The following is a 20,397-nucleotide window of genomic DNA, read 5'->3' as shown; positions in this document are numbered from 1 at the left end:
TGCGCTGGTATGGACATGTGGTGAGAATGGATGAGGATAGCTGCATGAAAAAGTGCCACACCCTAACAGTTGAGGGAACCCGTGGAAGAGGTAGGCCCAGGAAGACCTGGGCTGAGGTGGTGAGGCAAGACCTTCGTACATTGGGCCTCACCGAGGCGATGACTACTGACCGAGACCTTTGGAAATGTGCTGTGCGTGAGAAGACCCGGCAAGCCAAGTAAGATCGTTGCCAGTGCCCCTGAACTGGCTCTTGTGCGGGTGGCACATGAGATGCACCATTTTGAGCGTGGCCGTTGCCAGTACCGCCTGACTGGCTCCCGTAGGATTTTTGAGTGAGATCGTTGCCAGTGCCCTTGGACTGGCTTGTGCGGGTGGCGCATAAAAGACACCATTTCGAGCGTGGCCGTTTTCGTGCGGGTGACACAAAAAAGCACCCACTACACTCTCTGAGTGGTTGGCGTTAGGAAGGGCATCCAGCTGTAGAAACTCTGCCAAATTAGATTGGAGCCTGGTGTTGCCATCCGGTTTCACCAGTCCTCAGTCAAATCGTCCAACCCATGCTAGCATGGAAAGCGGACGTTAAACGATGATGATGATGATTCTGAACAAATGTTCTTATTAAAAATATGATGGTGGTAAATCACCTCACTAATATATAGTTGTGGTTGTTTAAAATATGTTGGGAGTTTGTAATCACACACTGCCACACAGAATGCTGCTAAAGACCACCCTCACATAAGATACCTGAAGACACTGTTATCACCTGCCTAACTACCAAGTGCCACATCAATAACTGTAAAATATAATGGGCTTTCCTGACATATTTTATACACCCAATTGGTATGACACTGGTGAAATTATGGGATTGCATTGAGAAAGTTCCCCTTCTGGGGCACAAGGTTGTTTATGGAAGACCAGCAGTCACCCATACATACCAGCCTCCTCTCTCAACGCAATAGATGTTATCCAAAGGAAAGGTAAAGGCTGATATAGCTTGGCACCAGTGATGCCACAACTCATTTCTACAGCTGAGTGAACTGGAGTAATGTGAAACAAAGTGTCTTGCTCAAGAACATAGCCTGGTCCAGGAATTGAACTCACTACTTTATGACTGTGAGCACGGCACTCTAACCACTGGCGAAATTAGGTAAAAATGTCTTTATATAGCTCATGGGGGAGGGTTGTTTTTTTTTTTGCTGCACCATGTGTCTTCTTTCTCTGTGAATATCATTCTTGGATTTGGTGGGTTTAAAAAAATTTTTTTTTTGTGTTGCTTTTATTCTGTATAAAATAAATTTTGACAACTGTGAACAATGCAAAACAGAAAACTGTAACAAAATTTTCTCATCAAAATTTTTTCTTTTTTTTTATTGGTACACTAACAAATTTCATGCATATTTTAAAATATCACATTTCTAAATCTCTCATTCATAAAATTACAAGATTTACTAATGAGAATAAAGAAAAGAATTTGATCAACAAAATTAATGAACAAAAAGTTAAAAAAGTCTATAGAGTCTATGTTTAACCTGTGCTTTTCAATGTGTCAACAGTGATATGCACATTCATATTTTCTTATTGGGCATTAATAACACGAAATTACTAATAGTAAAATCATTAGCTATACCAATGATAAAAAGATACAATTTACTCAACAAAATGTAGGATCTTTATAAGGTTATTGTTCCGTATGGGTAGCAGCGTGTTCATTCAATTGACGTTTTTGAGAAAATGATTCACCACAGATATCACAGTGATAAGGTTTCCTTCCTGTATGTGTGCGCTTATGTTTAGTTAAGTAAACGTGTCCAGAAAACGATTTACCACAGATTTCACAGTGATATGGTTTTTCTCCAGTATGAATACGTTTGTGAGTAACTAAGTTATGTTTTTGAGAGAAGGATTTACCACAGGCATCACAGTGATATGGTTTCTCTCCTGTATGAATGCGTTTGTGTTGAGTTAAGTAACTACTTTCCGAGAATGATTTACCACAGACACCACAGTGATATGGTTTCTCTCCAGTGTGGATATGTTTGTGAGTAGTTAAAGTATGTTTATAAGAAAACGATTTACCACAGGCATCACAACGATATGGTTTGTCTCCTGAATGAAGATGTTTGTGAATAGTTAGGGAATATCTATGAGAGAATGAATTACCACAGATATCACAGTGATATGGTTTCTCTCCTGTGTGAATACGTTGGTGAGTAATTAAGCTATATTTTTGAGAGAATGATTTACCACAAATATCACAGTGATATAGCTTCAGTCCTGTATGAATGCGTTTGTGTCTAGTCAAGTGAGCAGCATCTGAGAACAATTTATCACAGATATCACAGCGATATGGTTTCTCTCCTGTATGAATACGTTTGTGAGTAGTTAAGACAGGTCCATGAGAAAACGATTTACCACAGATGTCACAGTGATATGGCTTCTCTCCTGTATGAGTGTATTTGTGTATAGTTAAAGTATGTCCATGAGAGAAGGATTTACCACAGATATTACACTGATATGGTTTCTCTCCTGCATGAATGCGTTTATGTCTACCTAAGTCACTACTTTGAGAGAATGATTTACCACAGATATCACAGTGATAGGGTTTCTCTCCTGTATGAATGCGCTTGTGTTTAGTGAAACGTCTTCCATCAGAGAATGATTTATCACAGATATCACACTGATATGGTTTCTTTACTGTATGAATACGCTTATGCTTAGTTAAGGAGCTATTCTCAGAGAATGATTTATTACAGACGTCACAGAAATATGGCTTTTCTCCTGTGTGAATGCGTATGTGTGTAGTCAAGTGAACGCTCTGAGAAAATGATTTATCACAGACATCACAGCGATATGGCTTTTCTCCTGTATGAATGCGTTGGTGAGTGATTAGGTTACCTTTCAGAGAGAATGATTTACCACAGACATCACAGCAATATGGTTTCTCACCTGTATGTATACGTTTATGTTTATATAGGCTGCTATTTTGAGAGAATGATTTACCACAGGTATTGCAATGGTAAGGCTTTTCTCCTGTATGAATGTGCTTGTGTTTAGCTAAATGACTTGCCTCAGAGAATGATTTACCACAGATATCACAGCAATACACCTTTTCTCCTGTATGAATACATTTATGTTTAGTCAGGCTGGTACTGTGAGTGAATGATTTACCACAAATATCACAGTGATATGGTGTTTTACCTTTCTCATTCTTTTCATTATTAATAAAATCAATGCTTTTAGAGTCTGTTTCACATTTAACCTTCTTTTCACTTAACTCAATTTCCATAATTTTTCTTTTATTATCACCATATACAAATGATTTGTTTTATTTTATTCCTAGCAAATATTTCTACTTCCATATTTCCACCAAATGTAATATTTGTTGATATCTGAAGCCACAAACATTGTAAATTCTTTCAAGTTTAATAAGTATGTGAAATCAGTTTGTATATGATTTATACAATGAAAAAGTGGAATTAGATGGCAAAAATTGGTTATAAACACTCAAAGCAAGGAAAAACTCAAATGCTGAATACTTATAACAGTTCCATATAAATATTTATCTGTAGAATTATATCTGTTCTATGTAATATTTTTGTTTAGTCTTGAAATGATGATAAATATTCATATAAACAATTCTATATTGTTTCTGGTATACTGAAATATAAAAGAAACAAGAATGAGTATATTTACAATATAGAAATGCAAAAATAAAAATTTTACATTTAAAAAGAAAAAAATCTTTACTGGAATAATTGACCTTATGCAATATTTCTTTCCATTTTAAAAAGGTATGTATATATATATATATATATAACTAATTTAGAGACGAACCACCACTCTACAACTCAGTCAATTCAGAACCCGTCCAAATCCATGCTGTGAGGCATATACCATATCAATATTTATCTAAGATTTTAATCTAAAATTTTTATAATTTTAATAACATATAATATATCATATAAAGAAACATTCATCATAAAGATATTAATTTAAAAATCAAAATTATAAATAGGACAGTAAAAATTAATACAATAATATAAAGTGTGAAAGTATAAATGTTTTGATTTTTAAATTAATATTTATATGATGAATATTTCTTTATATAATATATTATATATTATTAAAATTATTAGAATTTTAAATTAATATGGTGTATGCCACACAGCATGGTTTTGGACAGGTTCTTGGTTGACTGAGTTGTAGAGTGGTGGTTCGTCTCTAAATTAGTTATATACATATATATTATACATTACAAAACCTGGTGTAATATACCGATTTTTGCCTGTAAGGTTGGAATAAGTTTTTATTCCCTAATATTATTACTATATATATATATATATATATATATATATATATATATATTGTTTTTGGATTTGGTTTGCAAGATTTTTTATGTGATTTCGTGTGTTGAAGCATATTCTGTTGTGTCTGGGGAGAGTCATTTTCTTTTTGTGTCTTATAATTTAAGACACTCACCGGTAAAATCTCCACTTATTCCTTACTTTTATTTTCCTAAAATTTTCGTTGCGTCTTGCAACCTTACCAATAGTCTTGACTGTCCGTTATTTATGCTGCGTTCTTTTTTGATTTTTGATTTTGTTTGTTTTTGCGCATGTGTGTGTATGTATGCATGCATGTATGTGTGCATGTGTGTCTATGCATATGTATATATATATGAATGTATGTGTGTGTATTAATATATGTATGTATGTGTGTGTGTTTGCATGTATGCATGTATGTATTTGCATATTCCTGTGTTTGTGTGTTTTTTATGTATGTGTGTATATGTATGTACCTCTGTCTCCTTGTGTGTGCATGTGTTTTGCTGCTATGTACCATGTTTGTATGTATGGGTGCACATCTTCATATGTGTGGACAAGTGTGTGTGTATATGTGGTCATGTGTTTCAGTCTCTATTTGCGTATGTGGTTGTCTGTTCATATACTCTATGTACCTACCCGTCTGTATGTAGACCTGTTGGTTTACATATACATACATGTGCATGCACACACACACACACACTCACAGACATACATACATCTATCTGCATAAAAGCCCATCAACTGTTCTACTTTACCCGTGTAAAATGTGGGTATGGGGGTATGATATCTATGTATATTTCCTATTTAGTATTGGGGAAGTTTCATTTATAAGGACGTACTCCTGTATTTATCTTAGAGCACCCAAAAGACCCAACTTCCTTTTGTCCCCCGCCCCCATAAAATTTTTTTTTTTTAATAGTAGACATGGTAGAAAATTGATTTACTACCATGTCTTAAAATTGTGTGTGTGTGTGTGAGAGTACGTGCTTGTTCTTGTTTGTGTGTGCGCGTGCTTGTTCCTGTTTGTGGAACAAGCACACACACACACAAGCGCGCACACACACACACACACACAACCACAAACAAGAAAAAGCACGTATTTTAAAAAAAACTTAATTTCTGTATCATCTCCCAGTTTGCCTAACTTTAAGGCCTAAATTGCCTAACTCTATAAACATAAATATAGATAATACAGAAATGAAGTTGTTTTTAATAGAAATTCTTAATTTTTATGACTTTCTCATTATTATTATAAATCATGGAAGGAAATCAATTTTCCACCATGTGTAATATATTTTGAAAAAATTTTATGATGGTGGGGGTGCAAAAAGTCTTTCCTTTACCTATAACAGTGGTTCCCAAACTTTTAACTATCAAGGACCCTTTTTACTTAAATGAGTTTTCCCATGGATCCCAGAATATAGAAAAGTCTGTCAGCTTAATATGTTCACAGACTCCCACCTCACCCAAGTACTACGGTTGCGGACCACAGGTTGGGAACGACTGACCTATAACATAACACGGACAGAGAGAGAGAGAGAGAGAGAGAGAGAGAGAGAGAGAGAGTTAATTTGCGACGTTCTTCGTTCTCCCGATTCCCTGTAATTCACACTATCTCATGGTCCCAGCAAACAAAATGGAAAAGGCGTTGCCCCAGAGGATGGCGAGGTGAGATGCGCTGGAAAAGCCACTCTGACTCGCACTGGTGGATAACCATTCCACCCCGATAGCGGTGAGCAGGGATATAGTCCGGGGGTCCGAGAACGTTGGAGGTCTCCACCGGCACAGGCTCGACCATAAACCCGTTAGAGTGACCGATGATTAGGATAATATTTCGAAACTGAAATGTTACTGCGAAAAGTCCATGGGTCGACTGTTAAATGTGTTATGTAAACTGTTGACTAGGTGAAGACCGTTAATTCAAAATCGTTTGATGTTGTTAGTAAAACATTTATATTAATTCTACTGCCCGCTAATATATAATAGTTTTGATTGCGCAAACTTGGTGAAAAAAAAAAATTCGAAATTGAAACTTCAAATAATTAAATTAGTGAAACATCAATTAATTTTTTTTTTGGCACTATCATGCTATTAGCTGTCAGAAGTGAAAGTGCTCACTGCTAGTGAAGTATCTGTCTGTCTGCCTGCATGCCTGTTGCTGGCCTGTCGATTCTTTGGCTACTGACAGCTAATACCATGACTGGCCGGAGCGAGCTATATGTCTGTCTGTCTCTCTCTATCTATCTATTACTCGAAAGTTCGCGCGTCCGCGCTAGCTAGTCGTGAGTGGTCGATCCTATTATTTTTAAACTTCAAACTTCATTTGTTTTCTATTTTGATAAATTCTCTCTGTTGAAAATTATATTTTTATATTTTAAATAATTTGCAATTTCAGGAAATATGTTTTTATATTAAATTTGTGTTTTCTAATAAGGTGGACGAGTGATTGATAGATAGTAGATAGATATCAGTAAGTAAGTAAGCCAACAGCTCGCTCCGGCCAGTCATGGTATTAGCTGTCAGTAGCCAAAGAATCGACAGGCCAGCAACAGGCATGCAGGCAGACAGACAGATACGTCACTAGCAGTGAGCACTTTCACTTCTGACAGCTAATAGCATGATAGTGCCTTTTTTTTTTTTACTATTCTACAGATTCAGCTTTATTATATTAGATTCCTATACAATCATAGACAGTATTTTGGTGATTGTATAGAAATCTCAACCGGAGTCCGTATAAGATTCTGTGGTCCAAATTTACGAGCAAATGGTTATACTTCTACAATATACTAAATATCTTAACTTTTCAACACAATTCCTAATAATATTTAATTATAAAAACACAAAAGAATTTTGTAAACATCGAATATGACGGGGAGGGGATCCATCCGAGTAAAATAGGAATCCAAAAGGTCCATAAGTAAAAACAAATGGTTTAAAAACACTGGTATAGAATAATAAATAAGTAGATCTGGATAATTATAAATTCCACGCAATCACTGCCGGACAATGGAGTTAATACCGATCTCTGATCAACAGCATTAAAAAAATGTTCACTTAGTGATGTTTACCAACTTGTACTAAATAATATGTACGATATATCTCACCTTTTATTGGTACAGAAACTAATATTTACAGCGTCAATATCTTTCATTCACCGGTTCAATTTCCACTCATTTATTTATTTATTGCAGAAAGCATTTTGAGACGGTCGCAAATGAAACGAGGAAAATCTTTCATTCAAACAATCAACAAAACGGAAGTAAACAAAGCGGAAGTAAAATGTCATGTGACTTTCGCTCTCTGACAAATAAAACCACAAAGCCTCACACTATAAAACAAGAGAGGATGGGACTTAATTTATATGTGTATATATACGCTTATATATATATATATATATATATATATATATATATATATATATATATATATTGTGTTTTGAAATTACATATTTCATTTCGTAGTCTGTATCATTTTTGTGCTTCATGTAAATATGTTTGCATCAAGCCTGTTTTTATCTCTCTCTTTATATTTATTTTAGAAATGAGGAAGGCCGGTTTATGGGATTACCTTAGGTTTCCCGTCCATAAAGGGTTTAGTATTATGGCGTATCGTCAGATCCCAAAACCTGTTGACCCAAGGCCTCTTAAGAGTATCATTAATGTTTTTAAGAGGCCAACAGGTTTTGGGATCTGACGTCACGCCATAAAGCTAAACCCTTTATGGACGGGAAACCTAAGGTAATCCCATAAACCGGCCTTCTCCATTTTCAATACCTACTGCTCTATATCTTAGAGTGTGCTTCTTCTTTCGGATTTATGTTTTTTACACACACACATATATATCCGTAAAAGAAGTCCATATATCTGAAAATAAAGCACATTTCAAAACGTTACAGCAGTAATATATGTATAGAAGATTAATTGTTATGGCTGGTCAGAGGTGCCAAACCAATGGTCTCCTTGACCGGGCTTAACAACCTTCTCTCTCTCTAATATATATATATATATATATACACAGATAGATAGATAGATAGACAGAGGTGGGCACCTTTAACTTCTTTAACCCGCTAATTCTTTGAAGATGCAACGGAAGTTAACTCTCCTTTACTTGTTTCAGTCATTTGACTGCGGTCATGCTGGAGCACCGCCTTTAGTCTATCAAATCGACCTCAGGACTTATTCTTTGTAAGCCTAGTACTTATTCTATCGGTCTGTTTTGCCGAACCGGTAAGTTACGGGGACATAAACTGAACCTGGAACCATGTGGTTGGTAAGCAAGCTACTTACCACACAGCCACGTTAACTTTTATTGGAAAGAGGCATAACTACAGTTTAATACCCCACCGAATTTATTGTCCCTGTACATGGCTCGCACAGCTCTCACTAACCACTCATCTATCCCTAGTTTCCGCATTGACTACCAGATAAGGGATCAAGGGACCCTGTCAAAGGCTTTCTCCATGTCAACGAAAGCCAGGTACAGAGGTTTATCCTTGGCTAGGTATTTCTCCTGCAGCTGCCTTACCAGAAATATAGCATCAGTGGTGCTTTTACCTGGCATGAACCCAAACTGCATCTCATGTAAACTGACTCTTTCCCTAATTAGTTGGGCTATGACACTCTCCGTGACTTTCATTACCTGATCTAACAACTTGATACCGCTATAATTATTTGTATCTACAGCATCACCTTTACCTTTGTAACAGTTGACTATGGTGCTGCTACATCAGTCATTGGATAACAAAGTACCGTCAATTTGGATAGCTGGTCCCTCTTTCGAGTTGACATTCTGTACACTCTCTTTCTCCCATTCATTTTCTTCATTTAGCAATCTTTCATAGTGGCATCTCTCTTTGCAGCCTCATTAAATGCAAGTGAGCCATCATCCATGCGGACACATTTCTCTCCCACAACATCACGATACTCTCTCACACACAATCTTTTAACACGAAACACTTCAAGATTTTGGTCTTCACAACACAGAACATTGGCAAATTTATATATATATATATATAAATTAGTTTTGTCAGTGTATTTACTGCGCTGATATCCTGTCCGGGATCGCACGAGAAGTTGTTTAGGCGGGCTATTTAAGCTAGTCGTGTACATACGTACATATATATGTATGTATACATCCGTATATGTAAGTATACTGTTTATATACATGTATTTGTATTTATGTACTTGAGTATATTTCACTGATGAAGGCAGAGCATTTATGCAAAGCCAGAAATCCAGGATTTGAAATTATCTTATTATTTTACTGGTTTATTTGGTCTTCGTCTTCGCTAATCGTGCCTTGCGGACATTTATTGTGGTTTTGGAGTCAGGATTTGACTGCTATTTTTTCAGCGTGGTGGTATCTCTTGATACCCTGTATTATAATTTTAAATAATTATTACCTTTGATGGTTTTTATTCCCATGCTGACCACTTGATAAGATCAATATTTTAAATACCGATCTTATCCTTATTTATATAAAATATATATATATATATATATATCTTTTACTTGATTCAGTCATTAGACTACAGCCATTCTACAGTCATTAGACTACAGCCATTCTACAGTCATTAGACTACAGCCATTGTTTACATTTTGGTGACTGCAGTGCAGCCGTGCTTAGGCACAGCTGTGAAGGTTACAAAGAAAATCAACCAAATTACATATATACATATTAAGTCTGGTACATATTCTACTGGTCCCTATCCCCAAACCACAAAGTTAGAGAAACATAAACAAACTAACACCAATCAGCAAATGGTAGGGCTGGCAGGAGACAAATACAAGCACAAAGACACATACATATATCTATATACACACAACAGGCTTCCACACAGTTTCCAGCTATCAAATTTTCTCACAAAGCATTAGTCTGTCCAAGGTTATAGAAGACATTTGCAGATGGTGCCACACAGTAGGGCTGAACCCCAAACCACGTGGTTGTAAAGCAAGAACAGAAAGAAAAAGGTGTTGAATCTCTCCCTCTCAGCGTATCAACATCAACATAAATATTGATTCTTTCTTCTATAGGGTGCACTTAATGGACATTTAAAAAAAATTTCTAGACTACCCAATGAAAGATCAGGAATGCAGAAATACCAATGAATTAAAGGAAAGAATTTATTGAACAAAATATTGAAAATTGACAGGGTCAAAAAAAGTTTTAAAAATATAGGGTCATACAACAACAACAACAGCAATACATAATACTGTTAGAAATCAGGTCAAATTTATATCTTAAAAAAACTCAGGAAAAATAAAACTTGATACAAGCAACCTTGTTACCTAATCAGACATCAAATAAAAAATGAGGCTTAATATATAATGGTCTTTGATATATATATAGTAAGACTGAAGACATAACGAGATTGATATATAAGATTTGAAACATAATGGACTGTGATGTATAATAAGATTTGATATATAATGACTTTAGGGTATAACAGATCTTAAAAGATGATTTTGCACATAGTAGTAAAACAAAAGACAGCCTAACAGGGTATGTCGAGTCTAGTCTTTCTTTCTCCCTGTCTCCCTCTCTCTCTCTCTCATACACAGAAATGTATGTAAGTACATACATACATATATGTTGTACAGTATAACGACCCTATATCATAATATAGTTCAGTTAAGGCACTTTTTCCAGGAAATAATTTACTACTCATGTCAGTGATATGGTTTCTCTCCTGTATGAATGTGTTTGTGACATGATAAAGGCATATCCATGAGAGAGTGTTTTACCACAAATGTTACAGTGCCGATGGACTGGCTCCTGTACAGGTGACACATAATACACCACTTCGAGCGTGGCCTTTGCCAGTAAGACATCCAAGCGAGATCGTTGCCAGTGCCCCTGGACTGGCCCTGTGCAGGTGGCACGTAAAATACACCATTTCGAGCGTGGCCGTTGCCAGTACCTGCCTGACTGGCCCTCGTGCCAGTGGCACGTAAAAGCACCCACTACACTCTCAGAGTGGTTGGCATTAGGAAGGGCATCCAGCTGTAGAAACTCTCCAAATCAGATTGGAGCCTGATGTCGCCTCCTGGTCCACCAGTCCTCAGTCAAATCGTCCAACCCATGCAAGCATGGAAAGTGGACGTTAAACGATGATGATGATGATGATGTTACAGTGATATGGCTTCCTACCTGTATGAATGCATGGTTATGAACCTGCTTGTTATGTCAACACATTTGAGAAAGCAATTTACCAAAATTTTGTCTGGGGAGAGTCATACTGTCTTAGTGTCTTATTATCTAACGCATGCAGCAGTTCAATATGCACTCATTTATTATTTATATTGTGGAGGTGCAATGGCCCAGTGGTTAGGGCAGCGGACTCGTGGTCATAGGATCGCGGTTTCGATTCCCAGACCGGGCGTTGTGAGTGTTTATTGAGCGAAAACACCTAAAGCTCCACAAGGCTCCAGCAGGGGATAGTGGCGAACCCTGCTGTACTCTTTCACCACAACTTTCTCTCACTCTTACTTCCTGTTTCTGTTGTGCCTGTAATTCAAAGGGTCAGCCTTGTCACACTGAATATCCCCAAGAACTACGTTAAGGGTACACGTGTCTATGGAGTGCTCAGCCACTTACTCATTAATTTCACGAGCAGGCTGTTCCATTGATCGGATCAACTGGAACCCTCGTCGTCGTAAGCGACGGAGTGCCAACAGCAACAACAATTATTTATATTGGAGAGAGTCAACATCCATTGACAAGGTTGCAAAAGCAATGAAAATTTTGGAAGAAAAAATATAAATAATGAATGGAAAATGAACCAGTGAGTGTGTTAGATAATAAAGCATTAAGACAATATGACTTTCCCCAGACACAACATAATTTGCTTCAACACACAAGTTCACATAAAGAATCTTGCAAACAAGATACAAAAAGTTGCTAAAAATATCAGTGATATGGTTTCTCTTCTGTATGAATGTGTCTGTGACAAGTTAAGGCACATCCATGTGTGAACATTTTACCATGGATGTTACATGGCTTCTCTCATGTATGAATGCAGTTGTATTCTTTCGCATTTAAGGTACTCTTGAAGGGAGTTTTAAAAAATTTCTACACTGCCCCAATGAGAGATCACTAATAATGATAAAATCATTAAGTAAGCAGGCATTCTGTTGGTTACGATGATGATGATGTGTCTGGTTGATCCAATCAATGGAACAACCTGCTTGTGAAATTAACATTCAAGTGGCTGAGAACTCCACAAACATGCTTACCCTTAACCCTCTTGTGACACCCAGGCCAAATGATCGGCACGGGTGATACAAACTGAAAGGACTTTGAGGTTTTAAAATGTAATAGCTAGAGATCATCCTTCAGTAGATTTAATCTAAAACTATATAATATATATATAGTTTTACATATTAATAAAGTAGTTATAGGCACTTTAGCCTTTGTTTTCTATATACACCCATCAATTTCAATCTCAACAGAAAAAAATTTCAGTTTTTGGCTACACATAAAAAATACTGTATGTCTCAAAAGGGTTAATGTGGTTCTCAAGGAGATTCAGCATTACACAAGTACAACTCATTTTTGCCGGCTGAGTGGACTGGAGCAACATGAAATGAAGTGTCTTGCTCAAGGACACAACTTGCCACCTGGAATCTAACTCATGAGCTGAATACTCTAGCCTTAAGCCACATGCCTTTATAAAGTTATTAGTTAGACCAACAAATATCAGGAAAGAATTTACTCAACAAAATATAAGAACATTATGGGGTAAAAAAAAAATAAATGAAACAGGATTATACATACAGTGCTTGTTGCACCGTATGTACTATGCCCTCTATATTTTGATATAGTAACTGATCTGGATGAATAACAATACAATCAGTTAAGGGACTTTTTTCAGAGAATGTGACAGTAATACAGTTTCTCTCTTGTATGAATGTGTTTGTGATATGTTAAAGCATATCCATGAGAGAATGATTTACTACAGATGTTGCACTGCTATGATCCTCCCCTGCACGAATGCATTTGTAGATAACTACATGACCCATTCTAAGAGAGTAATTTACCACACATATCACAATGATATGGCTTTAAAAATCATCAATAAAATCAATGATTTTAGAGTTTGTTTCACATTTATCTTCTTCTCAATTTCCATAATTTTTCTTTTATTTCCACCATATACAGAGGATTTGGTTTTATCGTATTGTTAGCAAATATTTCTAGAACTATATTTCCATCAAGTGTGATATTTGTTGATATCTGTAAAAGATGACTTAACCCTTTAGTATTTAATCCAGTTATGTCCAGGCCAAATAATCTGCCTGTTTTATGTTAAAATTGACCCAACCTCTCACACCTACCCTACAATGTCATTCTAAAAACATGCAAACACACCATTGAAATGTTGAAGCAACAAAATAATGCACGATTACTTTAAAACAATGTGAATAAATAAGCAATGCACTTGACAAAGAAATCTGAATGCTAAAGGGTTAATTACTGTTGGTGAGTAATTAAGTCACCTTTTGTAGAATGATTTACATATGGGTGTCTCCTGTATGGGCACATTTGTGCCTCCTTAAATCACAACTTTGAGAGAATGACTCCCCACAGTGATCACAGAGATATGTCTTCTCTCCAATATGAATGTACACATGTTTATTTAAGTTACTGCGGTTAGAGAAAGACTTACTACAAACATCACAAGGATAAGGGTTCTCCCCTGTATGAACCCGTTTGTGAATTGTTAGAGCATCTACACGAGAGAATGATTTACCACAGATGGTACATTGGTATGGTTTTTCGCCTGTATGGATTTTCTTGTGTTTACTTAAATGGCTACCATCAGAAAATGACATACCACAGATATCACAATGAAATGGCTTTTCTCCAGTATGAGTACGTTTGTGTCTAATTAAATCACAATTTTGAGAGAATGACTTACCACAGATATCACAGCAATATGGCTTTTCTCCTGTATGAATACGTTTGTGCTGACTTAAGGTACTACTTTGAGAGAATGGCTTTCTACAGATATCACAGTGATATGGCTTCTCTCCTGTATGAATGCGTTTGTGAGCAGTTACAGATTGTGCCTGAGTGAACGATCTACCACAGATATCACACTGATATGGTTTTGCTACTGTATGAAAGCGTTTGTGAGTTGTTAAGTTACCATTTCGAGAGAATGACATACCACAGATATTACAGTGATATGGTTTCTCTCCCGTATGAATATATTGGTGAGGAGTTAAATGAAGTCTATTTGAAAATGATTCACCACATATATTACACTGATATGGTCTTTCTCTTGTATGAATACGCTTGTGTTTAATGAAACAACCTTCATCAGAACATGATTTACCACAGATACCACAGTGATATGGCTTTAGATCATCAACAACATCAATGATTTTAGAGTTTGTCACACATTTAACTTTCTTCTCGCATAACTCAACTTCCATAATTTTTCTTTTATTATCCCCATATACGCTTGATTTGTCTTGCTTTATTCTTAGCAAATACTACTACTACTATATTTCCACCAAGTGTTATATTTGTCGATATCTGGAGAAGCTGCAAACCCCTTTGAAAGTTCTTCCAAGTTTACTAACTGAAATGATCTTGTATATGTTTTATACAATGGAAAAGTGGAATTAGATGGTAAAAATCAATGCATAAACATTCAAAGCAGAGAAAAACTCAAATGCAGCTATTAATAACAGTTCTATATAAAATATTCATCTGTAGTTCACCTTTCATTTATATAAATGGAAATAAATCTGCTCTGTGTAATATTTTTGTTTAGTCTTGAAAATATGATAAATATAGATGCTGTATTCACTGTGAATAATTCTTTGCTGTTTCTGGTATTCTGAAATATAAAAGAAACAAAAATATAAGATCCTGAGAATACTTACAATGTACAGATACAAGAGTGGAAATTTTACTACATTTTTATTTAGGAAAAAGTAACAGATATAAACAATGTTTATTGTCACTTAAGCACAGGTGTTCTTTAAGAACAGATGATACTGTTATTTTAACCCCAGGACTCCTCCTCCAGCTGGTTATTCAGTGCACCTCGTACTTGATATATATTGCAAGCAGGGAGAGAACTCACTAACATCCTAACTCCAAGCCCACCAGACCAAGTGAATTTGATATTATTGGACCATCCTCAGTGATGGGCACTCATCTGCCAGACATGGCAGTAGTCTATTTCAGGTCGCAATATATAGAAAAGATAGTGTCATACAGTTACTGATTTTGCTTAGATATAAGCACTTCATTAGAAGGAATAATTGGATCCACACTGCCACCATGGTAATGGTCTCCCAGGAATAGCATATTTCTCCAAATTCTTTAAATATTTTAATCCTGCTCAAAAATTTTTCAAACATTTATATAATTTACACAGAAAATACAATATTCTTAAATTGTCTTGCAAGTTACTTGGTCACCCTGCCAGTGCTGATATCACGTTAAAAGCATCCAGTCCACACTGGAGTGGTTGACATTTGGAAGGGCATCCAGTTGTAAAAATCTGACCAGGTCCGCTAGTGCTTTCCATCACTGACAGTTCCATACCAGCCCCTCTGCATTCTCCAACGTGATGTTGAGCCTCTGGAGATCTTCCCCAGTCATGTCCTGCCATGCGGTCTCTCCCAGCTTGCAGCTGCTGCATCAAATGAGAGTAAAACCCTGATAGGATGATCTAGCAGGAGAGAGGACATGTCCGTCCCAGTGTAGTGTGTAAATAGTATAATTATGTGACTTCTTTGAGGATACAATGGTTATCTGAAAGTGAAGATATGACTACATTGGAAATGAGTAATAGTAATACGATGCACGCACCTTCGCCATTTACTACCATCACCACCACACCTACTAACACCATCATTACATCCACCACCACCACCACCAACAACACTACATTCAAGCTTTTGTGTATAGCATAATACTTCCAAACTGAAATATGGATCTGTTATTTTGAAAACCCCAGTTTAACTGCTAAATGAGAGCTACTACCTCTATTAGTAAAGAAAGGCTTCAATGACAGAGGGGATGACAGAGGATTGAGACTCCTGACACTTTGCTGTGCTTGAAAAGACACATCAAACTAAGTAAAATCGAGGTTGTCCTTGTATATGTGCATGTCCCCTGCTTCCCTCTTCAGCTGAACGTTCCTAATCTTGTGGGCTCATGGGTGCTGGTGCCACATAGAAGCACCCAATACACTCTCCAAAGTGGTTGGCATAAAGAAGGGGATCTAGCCATAGAAACAATGTCAAAACAGACGACTAGAGCCCTGTCCAAACTATGCCAGCATAGCAGAAATCAGACATTAAATGATGATGAAAGTAAATTGCAGATTTGGTTAACACTATTAATTAAACATGTTTTGATGTTCCTAGTCAACTATCAATATCAATTGTTATCCATTAATTTAATATAATGTTGGATTCTGCCACTAACAACACTTTTAACAAAAAAATAAAAATCGAAACGGGACTCCAAATAATTAAATTAGGCCTTATCTAAACAGGAAAATGAATATTGTTTTTGTTAACAAAATTTTCTACAAATAACTTTCAGATGGTATACATTAGTGTTATATTGGAATCTAAGATTAAAAAATAGTAGGCTCGCACACATACATATTGACATACATCAGATATATCTATCTACAGAATGAAACTTTCTGTTTCTAAAAAAAATTGTGATGTGCGTACATCACAATTGCCCATCAATTTTATTTTTTGCATGAAATTCTGATATGACCGTTATCTACACTATCTGAAGTATATTTGAAGAAAATTTCATTGAAAAATATCCATTTTTCTGGCAGTTATGATGTAACAAGGTTGGGGGCGGGGCAATCACACTTGTGTAGGTATGTCTAAATTTGTGAAAAATTTATTTTTCCTAAATGTAACATGAAAAATTAAAAGAAATGTACCTCTGAAAAGAATTTCGAAAAACTATGAAGAACAAAAGTTATAGAAAATGAAAACTTACAGAATAGAGATGGAATGGGAGCAAACAAATAAAAAAAATTCAAAAAGTAGTTCTGTAAAGCATAATCTAATTCCAAATGTTTAAAACTTACAGGAGTGGCGGTGTGGTAAGTAGCTTGCTTACCAACCACAAGGTTCCGGGTTCAGTTTCACTACATGGCACCTCGGGCCGACCAAAACCTTAAGTGGATATGGTAGACGGAAACTGAAAGAAGCCCCTCGTACACATATATATATATGTGTGTGTGTGTCTGTGTTTGTTCCCCCACTATCGCTTGACAACTGATGTCGGTGTGTTTACGTCCCCGTATCATAGCAGTTCGGTAAAAGAGATCGATAGAATAAGTCCTGGGGTCGATTTGTTCGACTAAAGGCGGTGCTCCCGCAGGCCGCAGTCAAATGACTGAAACGTGTAAATGAGTATGAAAAGAAATTACGAGCTTTGGTAGATAATTTCTGACTCAATTCGACAGGATTGCCAGCTTATTCTAACGATCATTGTATTGGTGTATTTGGTTTTATTTTAGTTATTTCTTAAATGTATTCTTATATAACTCTTGTACTAACTATAATTCACTCGTTGTGGACATATAGAATGTCAAATAGCCGTGTGTGATGAGAGAACAGGGATTTGGAGTGACACTTAGTCTATATTAATATAATAAAATAGATAAATAGCATTCAATAAGTTTTGAGGGTGAAACACCTTGAAATGTTTACCATTCTATTATCAGAAATTCATTAAAAGAAAGTGTAGGTATGGTAATTTAGCGAAATGTTTAGGATAATAAATATATTGTCATTACCGATTTCAATCAGTGCTGGACAACAGAATTAATATCGACCTCTGAGCAGTAACATCAAATGGTTTTCACCTACTTTAACGAAATAGTATGATAATGGGTAATTTCTTATTTGACGTTCGTAAAATCATAGTGATTGAAAAAGTTTATTTCAATAAAACATTGGCATTCTTTCGTTAGATTTCATAAAATTATAAGTGGTACACTCTACGATCAGCGAGTAAAAAGTGAAGAAAATGTTTGTCTTACTTTGAATAGAGGTTCGATCTGGGCATATGTGAGAATTCGTCAACAATCCACGACGGGCATTAAGCAATACAAGTCGCTGAATCTGAGAAAGATCGAACTAGTGTCGTAATTGTACGCCTTTTATTGATTATCTGCAAATATTTCGTTGAAATTCACACTGTAACGAGGAGCAGGAAGGCGTCTAGAAGACATGCTAATAGAAATGAAATTGAAAGTAAAACAAATTCAATTTTACGATCGTCAAATTGGAAATTACCTAATAATGTTATATGTCTTAATGTTTACTGATATAATAAACAAGGACTCGATCATATCAAACATCCTGCGTAGACTATTAACGGAAACGGAAGTAAAATGTTGCGTGACTTACTCTAACAAATAAAACCACAAAAAACAAAAGACAAAGAATTGTATTAAATTTTTCGGAAATTTTAGTTTCGATGTTGTTGCTAATGACGAATACCAATCATCATTATTTTGGAAAGTTGTCATTAATAAAGAAATTAGAAGCATTTAAATTTACGTATTTTAAACCAGTGTTCTCACAGTAGAAGTCAAAACTTCGTTGTCATGGTAACTCCGCTTCGTTAATCATTTTTTTTCATTTGTGCACGAGCATGCGATCAACAATTCCTTTGAAAAATTTACCTTGAAAATGGGTTCGACCTCAAGAAATTTTTTGACTTTGTTAGAGAGAATTAAAACAGAGGAAGAAGCGGCGGTATAAGAAAAGTCCTTCGTAAGGAGAAGTGTGAAACCCATAACAAGAATATAAAATTACATTGTGACTGCCTGAACTGGCGATAGGGTAGGAGAGAATATAGAAAGTCAATGTCCCATAGAAGAGGCATGTGGTTGAAAGCGGGAAAGCCTTCTCAGAAGTTTAATTTTTGCTCATATACTGCTATGCAGTGCAGCTCGTGTATAGGCACTGCAGAACTGTAGCACCTCCTATTTCCACTTAATATTATCGATAATATTCAATATAATGAGTCCGTCTTTTACTTTAATTCTTTCTTTATACTTGTACATTGTATAATCCTTAAGCTTAATGTCAGTAGCTATCCCCTAGTTTATGAAAAAGATACAAAAATCCTTGTATAGAATTATGCGCTTCACAGTTCCAGTGATGAGGTGTTTGGCTGTTGTGCGCATGCTCACATGTCCGAGATAGGAAGCCACACGCTAGGGAGAGAGAGCATTGTGGATCACGCAGTGCCAACCCAGGTGTGCCGGGTGAAAGGTAGTGTTTCTTTTTGACTCTGCATGTGTTGTGCTTAAAAATATGTTTATATTCTTGAATGTGATAAAGTGCAGAATTTGATTATTATCCTGCTTCCAGTTACAATGTTGCTGCCAGGTTTTAAAAATAGGGCAGATTTTCCCCCCTTATTTTGTGATATAGGAAGGATCTTTGAAAAATGGGGGAATTCGCAGCAGCGTTCAGTGAACAAATTAAACACTACATGGCAGTGGCTAGAATGTGAACCACTCAAGTTTATGTATAAATTTTCTTTTTATCTGTTTGTTTCCTTTTACACAATATTAAAACAACGGCTAAAAAGTTTCTGAAGCAGCATCTCCACTAATTTTATTCATGAGCCACCACTGCTGCTGGGTGAAAGAGTTAACTCCAAGGTTTTGTAGAGATGCAATTTCAGCATTAGATTATAAGAACAGAACCAAAACCTCTAAAGGCAATATCAGAGACAGTAGAGAAATGTTCTAGCTGGATCTTGTTTAGGAGGAACAAAAACGACTTCCACACCATTTTGTGTTTTTAACACTAAGGAAATAACTCTGAACGATTGTGATAGTGCTGACGTTTCACCACTACCATGACAATCAATGTTATTTCTTCTTTAAGTTGAAGTTTGAAAGCTGAATCAACAGAGAAGAGTTCCAACTATATGAGATCTCCAGGTGGTTTAAATGCACAAGTCTTCTATATCCAAGGGGTTAAAATGTGTCAGCAGAAGGGCACCCAGGGGTCATCACCTGGATCTAGCCTGACCACTCCCTTAG

At 36.1% G+C, this 20,397-nt stretch overlaps 1 protein-coding gene across 7 annotated transcripts in view; it reads right to left on the bottom strand.

Moving 5' to 3' along the window:
* Nucleotides 1-1,339: 1,339 nt before the first annotated feature.
* The window catches only part of LOC106868857 (uncharacterized), a 28,782-nt gene continuing 9,724 nt past the window's right edge, over nt 1,340-20,397 (bottom strand). For 2 of the 7 annotated variants that reach the window (XM_089344165.1, XM_089344163.1), the window contains 2 exons: nt 15,056-15,174; nt 1,340-3,657 (listed from right to left, as the gene is read on the bottom strand). In XM_089344165.1, the coding sequence (XP_089200291.1) occupies nt 1,679-3,286 (1,608 nt within the window). In that variant the 5' untranslated portion in view covers nt 3,287-3,657; nt 15,056-15,174 and the 3' untranslated portion in view covers nt 1,340-1,678. Of the gene's footprint in view, nt 3,658-7,429; nt 7,620-15,055; nt 15,175-18,126; nt 18,199-18,372; nt 18,733-20,397 lie in introns of those variants that run through there. The other 5 variants (XM_052977383.2, XM_089344164.1, XM_089344162.1 and 2 more) reach the window with 5 other exon arrangements.

The sequence above is a fragment of the Octopus bimaculoides genome, chromosome 28 (genome assembly GCF_046866305.1).
Source record: "Octopus bimaculoides isolate indiv1 chromosome 28, ASM4686630v1, whole genome shotgun sequence".
NCBI classification, from domain to species: Eukaryota; Metazoa; Mollusca; class Cephalopoda; order Octopoda; family Octopodidae; genus Octopus; species Octopus bimaculoides.
The sequence above is the reverse complement of the archived record's forward strand: the minus strand, read 5'-3'. Positions and strand labels throughout refer to the sequence as shown.